The sequence below is a fragment of the Mya arenaria genome, chromosome 16 (assembly GCF_026914265.1).
Source record: "Mya arenaria isolate MELC-2E11 chromosome 16, ASM2691426v1".
NCBI classification, from domain to species: domain Eukaryota; kingdom Metazoa; phylum Mollusca; class Bivalvia; order Myida; family Myidae; genus Mya; species Mya arenaria.
Window position 1 is genome coordinate 43331952 of NC_069137.1, and position 9390 is coordinate 43341341.

The 9390-nt window shown below is 32.9% G+C and overlaps 1 protein-coding gene across 6 annotated transcripts in view; it reads left to right on the top strand.

Annotated features, from left to right (window-relative positions):
• LOC128222237 (uncharacterized) overlaps nt 1-9390 on the top strand; it is a 66670-nt gene that overhangs the window by 34204 nt on the left and 23076 nt on the right. For 4 of the 6 annotated variants that reach the window (XR_008259104.1, XM_052931183.1, XM_052931185.1 and 1 more), the window contains 4 exons: nt 1301-1368; nt 7090-7159; nt 7372-7401; nt 8938-9015. Coding sequence is in view for 5 of the 6 variants with exons in the window: in XM_052931183.1 (XP_052787143.1) it covers nt 1301-1368; nt 7090-7159; nt 7372-7401; nt 8938-9015 (246 nt within the window). In the remaining variant the exon portion in view is untranslated. Of the gene's footprint in view, nt 1-1300; nt 1369-7089; nt 7160-7371; nt 7402-8937; nt 9016-9390 lie in introns of those variants that run through there. The other 2 variants (XM_052931184.1, XM_052931187.1) reach the window with 2 other exon arrangements.

Sequence of the window (9390 nt, forward strand, 5' to 3'; positions counted from 1 at the left end):
CCTATCTTACACGAGCGGCTATGGTAGATGCTTTTTCTTCCACCTCAGTTCAGTAAACTCTTTTGTGGATAAATGCGTATGGATATGTGATAATTCTAGGTTGTCATGGATATGCGCGCAGTGATTCAAATTATGTTAATAGACAAATCGGTCTAAAAATAGTTCTAAGGAGAGTGAAGCATTATTTCTTGAAAGGTGCGTGAACACTTTTTTTATGGTGACATTTCAAGCGAGAAATGATTAATTAGCATTCTATATATTGCCACAAGACAAGATTTTCATGATGCTACAGACGTCTCCAACAAGGGAGGTAATTACAAAGTGATGACCATTAAAAAGGAGTTACATACGGGCAAGATCAGAGTTTCTAGCATGGTTAAATAATGGATCTACTTATCTGATGTGGAAGAAATTGCTATATTACAAATATATAAAAATATATTACCGAAAATACAGTATGGCTAGTGTTAATTTGTATTTTTATGATGTGTTTCGGACAGATCGGACATGGCATTGCGTATATATCAATACAACACATCTTGTTAAAACCTATTTTAAAACCTGAATTAATTGGGATTGATCACAAGACTCCCAGAATGTTATGAGTCATGTTATTTAATGTTCAAGTGGCAAATTAATTATGTTACTGGATTGCTGAGTATCCAAATTCACGTTCGCAATAAATATATACCCTTTATTGATCAATGTTAAGATTTTGTTGTTTTCATTTTTTATTGTATTATTAACTGTATTATTAAAATTTAAATCTATTTTTATGACAAACCAACGATCACAATATATAATTAACCGAAGCTTCTTTCGATTAAATTGCAGCCTTTACAAAAAGAGTTCTTTGTTTCCTTTAAAATGCGTGGTGAATCCGAGGAACGAAATATAAATTTTGTTTAGACAAAAAGATTCAGTTGCAAAATCTGTTTGTGATAGTCATTCAATAAATTGTAAGGATCGATAATCGATCAAGAATGAAACTAATTTCGGAGAACGAAACTTTACTGTTTTGTCAGTTTTTCTCTCACTTACGTTGCTCAAGAATCAAAGCCTTGACATACGATTTAAAGAAATGGTTTATTTGATTAAAATTAAGCGGACATCTCTGCCGCAAGCATGAATTTAAAAAAATATATCACCATATGTAGTGCGAGGCCATCAATCTGATTCGTGTATAAGAGTGTCTAGGCTACCATAATATGCCAAAACAGTTTCTATACAACGCCATGCAAGGTTTGGCATAACTATTCCATTTTGCTGCCGGACAAATCATGTCCTCTTTATATTGCAGTTTAAAACAAAACATAGTATCGTCGGAAGATCAAAGTCTCATTAAAAGCTGCAGAAAAAACACACAGAGTAAGTTATATTTGATGAACTTAACAATTATCGTTACTGTATTAAATATGTGAATTACAAACCGACTATTTAATTACATTCTTTTTTGTGTTTAAACCCAAAATTAAAAGTAAAAAAACAATGTTAGTACAATTATTAGAATTTATCATTTATCCTTTGTTATACCTTGTTTCATGTTTAATATTAAACTCACTTATTCTTCTGTTTTACACATGTGTTACAAAATATTATATGTTCCCACTTTTGTAAGCAATTTAATTAGAAACAATTAATGCTTATTTGGTAATATTCCAGGAAGACTTTTGTTCATTTCTCATTTTGTTATCATGATTAAGTTTTATTAAAAAAGTAATTATTTTTTATTTAATCATAAGAGAAAAACTTAATATTTCCTCCTGATTTCATGAAATCATTTTTTAAATCTTTGCATTTTTTTTTTAAATTAAAACAGTTACAGTCGGCATGAACATATTTAAAACATAATCATGTAATCTAACCGTTAGTGACGAAACAATTTAACAAAAAAACTGTACATAGTGTTTATGTTGTAATTGTAACTGGATATTATCAAAGAATTCATTTTACTTATATACGGAATTAAAAGGAAAGTATATTTATATATATATATAAAAATGTCAGGGTACTACATATATGTAATACATAAAGCACAAGAAAATAAAATTGCTTTGTCAACTTGAAGTAGGCATATACATTACTTGTTAACTGCAGAAGGATAAGCCCAGTACAATTATACATTACTAGTTAAATGCAGAAGGATAAACCCTGTTGACATATACATTACAAGTTAAATGCAGAAGGATATGCCCAGTTGATATGTACATTACTTAATCAATTAAGAATGAAACACCCAGTAGGCTAAAACATTACCAGTTAAGTGTTTAAAGGATAAGCCCAGTAGGCTTACATAATACTAGTTAAATGCAAAAGAATAAGTAAAGTAGGCTTACATATTACTTGCTAAATACTGAAGGATAAGCCCAGTAGGCATATACATTACTAGTTAAATGCAAAAAGATAATTATAGTAGTCTTATACATTAATAGCTAAATGCAGAAGGATTCGCCCAGAAGCAATAACAATCAGGTAAGGATAAGCCCAGTTGACATATTCATTACTAAATAAATGCAGATTGATGTGCCCAGTAGGCTTATAAATTACTTGTTAAATGCAGAATAATACGCCCAGTATGCATATAATTTGCTAGTTAAATCCTAAAGGATAAGCCTAGATGGCATATACATTACTAGTTAAAAGCAAAAGGATAGGCCCAGTAACAAATACATAAGTAGCTTAATGCTGACGGATATGCCACGTAGGCATACACATTACTAGTAAAATGCAGAAGGATACGCCCAGTAGGCTAATACATTACTAGTTAAATGACGAATGTCACGCCCAGTAGGCATATACTTTACTAGCTAAATGCAAAATGATACGCCCAGTAGGCATATACATTAATAGTTAAATGCAGTATGATACGCCCAGTAGGCTAATCATTAGTAATTAAATGCAAAAGGATAAGTCTAGTAGGTTTATACATTACTAGTTAAATGCAGAAGGATACGCCCAGAGGCATATCCATTACTTGTTAATGGCAAAAGGATAAGCCAAGTTGACAAATACATTACTAGTTAAATACAGAAGGATGAGCCCAACTGACAAATACATTATTAGTTAAATACAGAAGGATAAGCCCACTTGACAAATACGTTAATAGTACAATACAGAAGGATCAGCCCAGTTGACAAATACAGTACTAGTTAAATACAGAAGGATAAGCCAGTTGACAAATACATGACTTGTAAAATGCAGAAGGATAAGCCCATTTTAAAAATACATTAATAGTTAAATAAAAAAGGATAAGCCCAGTTAACAAATACATTAATAGTTATATAAAAAAGGATAAGCCCAGTTGACAAATACATTACTTGTTAAATACAGAAGGAAAAGCCTAGTTGACAAATACATTACTTGTTACATACAGAAGGTTATGCCCAGTTGACAAATACATTAATAGCGAAATATAGAAGGATAAGCTCAGTTGAAAAATACAATACTAGCGAAATGTAGAAGGATAAGCTCAGTTGACAAATACAATACTAGTTAAATACAGAAAGATAATCCATACATAATTATAGGCCCAGTTGGCATTTTCATTACTTTTTAAATGCAGAAGTATATGTCCAAAAGGCATATAAAATGTTCATTACTAGTTAAATGCAGAAAGATAAGCCAAGTTGACCAGTTGACAAATACATTAATAGCGAAATATAGAAGGATAAGCTCAGTTGACAAATACAATACTAGCGAAATATAGAAGGATATGCTCAGTTGACAAATACAATACTAGCGAAATATAGAAAGATAAGCTCAGTTGACAAAAACAATACTAGTTAAATGCAGAAAGATAATCCATACATAATTATAGGCCCAGTTGGCATTTTTATTACTTTTTAAATGCAGAAGTATATGTCCAGAAGGCATATACAATGTTCATTACTAGTTAAATGCAGAAAGATAAGCCAAGTTGACATATGCATTACTAGTTAAATGCAGAAAAATAAGCCCATTGGATGTAAAACACTACCAGTTAAATGCAGAAGGATAAGCCTAGTAGACATTCACATTACTAATTAAATGCAGAAGGATAAGTCATTAGGCGTATGCATTACTAGTTAAATGCAGAAGGATAAGCCCAGTAGGCATATACAATACTAGGTAAATGCAGAAGGATATGCCCAGCAGACATATACATTACTAGTTAAATGCAGAAGGATAAGCCTAGGAGGCATATACATTACTAGTTGAATACAGAAGGATAAGCCCAGTAGGCATATGCATCACTAGTTAAATGCAGAAAGATAAACCCAGTAGGCATATACATTACTAGTTAAATACAGAAAGATAAGCCCAGTACACATATACATTGCTAGTTAAATGCAGAAGGATAAACATACTAAGCATATACATTACTAGTTAAATGCAGAAGGATAAGCCCAGTACACATATACATTACTAGTTAAATGCAGAAGGATAAACCCAGTAGGCATATACATTACTAGTTAAATGCAGAAGGATAAACCCAGTACACATATACATTACTAGTTAAATGCAGAAGGATAAACATAGTAGGCATATACATTACTAGTTAAATGCAGAAGGATAAGTCTAGGAGGCATATACATTACTAGTTAAATGCAGAAGGATAATCCCAGTAGACATATACATAACTAGTTAAATGCAGAAGGATAAGCCCAGTAGGCATATACATTACTTGTTAAATGCAGAAGGATAAGCCTAGGAGGCATAAACATTACTAGTTAAATGCAGAAGGATAAGCCTAGGAGGCATATACATTACTAGTTAAATGCAGAAGGATAAGCCCAGTAAGCATATACATTACTAGTTAAATGCAGAAGGATAAGCCCAGTAGGCATATACATTACTAGTTAAATGCAGAAGGATAAGCCTAGGAGGCATATACATTACTAGTTAAATGCAGAAGGATAAGCCCAGTAGGCATATACATTACTAGTTAAATGCAGAAGGATAAGCCCAGTAGGCATATACATTACTAGTTAAATGCAGAAGGATAAGCCCAGTAGGCATATACATTACTAGTTAAATGCAGAAGGATAAGCCCAGTAGACATATACATTACTAGTTAAATGCAGAAGGATAAGCCCAGTAGCCATATACATTACTAGTTAAGTACAGAAGGATAAGCCCAGTAGCCATATACATTATTAGTTAAATGCAGAAGGATAAGTCTAGGAGGCATATACATTACTAGTTAAATGCAGAAGGATAATCCCAGTAGACATATACATAACTAGTTAAATGCAGAAGGATAAGCCCAGTAGGCATATACATTACTTGTTAAATGCAGAAGGATAAGCCTAGGAGGCATAAACATTACTAGTTAAATGCAGAAGGATAAGCCTAGGAGGCATATACATTACTAGTTAAATGCAGAAGGATAAGCCCAGTAAGCATATACATTACTAGTTAAATGCAGAAGGATAAGCCCAGTAGGCATATACATTACTAGTTAAATGCAGAAGGATAAGCCTAGGAGGCATATACATTACTAGTTAAATGCAGAAGGATAAGCCCAGTAGGCATATACATTACTAGTTAAATGCAGAAGGATAAGCCCAGTAGGCATATACATTACTAGTTAAATGCAGAAGGATAAGCCCAGTAGGCATATACATTACTAGTTAAATGCAGAAGGATAAGCCCAGTAGACATATACATTACTAGTTAAATGCAGAAGGATAAGCCCAGTAGCCATATACATTACTAGTTAAGTACAGAAGGATAAGCCCAGTAGCCATATACATTATTAGTTAAATGCAGAAGGATAAGCCCAGTAGGTATACACATTACTAGTTAAATGCAGAAGGATAAGCCTAGGAGGCATATACATTACTAGTTAAATGCAGAAGGATAGGCCCTGTAGGCATATACATTACTAATTAAATGCAGAAGGATAAGCCCAGTAGGCATATACATTACTAATTAAATGCAGAAGGATAAGCCCAGTAGGCATATACATTACTAATTAAATGCAGAAGGATAAACATAGTAGGCATATGCATTACTAGTTAAATGCAGAAGGATAAGCCAAGTAGGCATACACATTACTAGTTAAATGCAGAAGGATAAGCCCAGTAGGCATAATCATTACTAGTTAAATGCAGAAGAATAAGCCCAGTAGACGTATGCGTTACTAGTTAAATGCAGAAGGATAAGCCTAGGAGGCATATACATTACTAGTTAAATGCAGAATGATAAGCCTAGTAGGCATATACATTACTAGTTAAATGCGGAAGAATAAGCCCAGTAAGCATATACATTACTGGTTAAATGCAAAAGGATAAACATAATAGGCATATACATTACTAGTTAAATGCAGAAGAATAAGCCCAGTAGACGTATACGTTACTAGTTAAATGCAGAAGGATAAGCCCAGTAGGCATATACATTACTAGTTAAATGCAGAAGGATAAGCCCAGTAGACATATACATTACTAGTTAAATGCAGAAGGATAAGCCCAGTACACATATACATTACTAGTTAAATGCAGAAGGATAAGCCCAGTAGACATATACATTACTAGTTAAATGCCGAAGGATAAGCGCAGTAGGCATATACACTATTAGTTAAATGCAGAAGGATAAGCCCAGTAGACATATACATTACTAATTGAATGCAGAAGGATAAGCCCAGTAGATAAATACATTACTTTTTAAATGCAGAAGGATAAGCCTAGGAGGCATATACATTACTAGTTAAATGCAGAAGGATAAGCCCAGTAGACATATTCATTACTTTTTAAATGCAGAAGGAAAAGCCTATTAGGGATCTTCATTACTAGATAAATAAGTATAAGCCTATTAGTCATATATTGCTTGTTAATGCAGATTGATAAGCCCAGTTTGCTTTTACATTACTAGGTAAATGCAGAAATCCAATATCATATATTATTACTACTTTTTCGGAGTAGGATCACTGCAAAACAAGCATAAAAGTAGACCACACATATAACTGTATACATACAGTCAATGCTAGAGCTACTTTCAAGGTAGGATCACTGAAAACTATCTGTCAAACTGAAAAATCAAAGGTCAGCGGGCCGTGTTTTCTGTATAATATGTATATTATTTTGTAAGACACGCCTGTATTTATTTTAGAAGGTCTTGAGCAGCTTTACGATCATTTAGCGCGCCGTGTGGTTGAAAATCCTGAATTATTGAAACAAAAGTAAGTTCTGATTGGTAATACAATAAAGTTAATTTGTTTGCTATGTTATCCATTTAAAAGGGTTTGTCTGAATGTGCGTTATTTAAATCAGAAATGATTAAACACACGAAAATTAAAAACAATTAATGAATTGATTCTGAAATCACGTCATGCATTAGTATACGTAAGTTTAGCTTTCCGTTAATGAATAATCATAATACGTTTGTCTTCAGATCAGTGGTACCCATCTTTTACAGTTTTATGTAAGTATAAATTTTAAAGTTTATTAAGATCTCATCAGTGCAATATAATTATATATTGTCTGTGTGTAAACATCCATAAAATTTATTGTCACTAAAAGTATAAAATATAGGAGACTATAGTTAAAACACACACACACACACACACACGCACACACACACACACACACACACACACACACACACACATTTATTATCCCACGCTCATGCATGATTACAAAATGAAAATGAAAGCGTTGAAATCGTAAATGAACTAATTTAACTCATTTGTAGGTTTATTTAAAACGAAAATATACTTAATTAAAAATGCATCACTTACACAAATAATACATCAATTTTAAGATAAGAGCTGCAGATTGTTGCAAGTAGTTATTTACTTATTATTGAATAACAAAATAAAACTAAAAAGACAATTTCTTCACAATTCTTATTTTGATATTGATATAACTTTTAAAAAATCAATTACTAATCTGTTAAATCATGAATTCATGTATTCAAAGCTTATCATATTTTTTTATATTGTATTAAAATAATCAAGAACTACAAGCTTTCAGGATATATTACAAATACTTTATCCGACGCTCTTATATTTCCTTCTAACGGTGAGCGTACCACTTGGCTAAAACATCTTAACACCTCCAAATTGTCAGCTCATGCTAATATTTAACCAGAATGGCTCACGGTTACCCCAATAACCCATGGTTACAATACGTTTCCTTTGCAAAAAAGTTGTTAATGATCAGACAACGCATCTTCGATTTGGCTGACCCTCAGAATAAGGATCTCATATGTAGAGTATCATTACATTATATCCAGTATATCTTTCGATGTATCATCCTAAAATATTTTTGCATACCTTCTTAATCCTCCGACAGCAACCGCTTAGGTGTTGCATTGTTCGGATACTACCAATCGTGAACGAAACACTAAATTCATTCAACTTTTAATTTCGTGACATGGTTAGGTATGCTTCTAGTTCGTTCTGGTGGCATTTACGAAAAAAAGAGGCTATCGTTTTCATCCTCAGTATGCAATATGGTCGATACTTCTTGATATTTTTACCGACCTCAAAATATAAGCCCAATTGTTACTGGTGACACAAATATTGATAACCTTAATTTCTCAACCAAGTATATGATCGAAGACACAATGTGGCTTTTCTCAGCCTGTTCAAGAAGTCATAACATTGAAATGTCTGAATCACTGATAACCCGTTTCTTAGCCTAACCAGTTGAACTAGTTCCGGCCTTCAGAGTTACAGGCCAATGTTGTATGAACTTTCGTAAAGTCCTTGCAACTTCATACGACGTACACTGACCAAATGTGTTCATACCTTAAGGATCCACAAACAGTGAACTCGTAACAAATCATGTTGTTCCAGAGAACACGTCATTTAAGAAATTAGAAACGGACGACTATGCGTGTTAGCATGATGTCATGATGAATTTCAAATATGACCCAATATTGTAAACACACGTCAATAAACGTGAACCAAAATAGTCTAGCTAATATTGATTTCAGTTCTCTGTTTGTTTCTAGGATGAACCTTCTTTGGCAGATCAACACATTACGGGATATATGTAGATATTTACTGCTGGTACAGAACATGATCGGAATGTAAGTATGTACACGAAAGTATAGATATAACGCCATATATTGTCCTTAGTGTTCGCTTTTCACATATGCAAGCATTAGATTTGTCGAACTGTTTGTCCAGTAACATAACATTATGTGTTCCGCTATCTATGAACTTCAATCAAAAACCATGATTTGTATAAAGACAATAGAGCCGACCGTGTGTAATCATTTAAGGAAATTATAACATGTAAACTACTAACCATGGTAAAATATCGAAATTCGACTCAATAAACATATGAAAGAGCTAAACAAAATGGAAGCACAAAAGACATAAGAAACGGTTTGGAAACACAATTCTGGTTGATTACGATTGTTAATCGACAACAATGCTAAGTGCAACATTGTCAGTGCCTC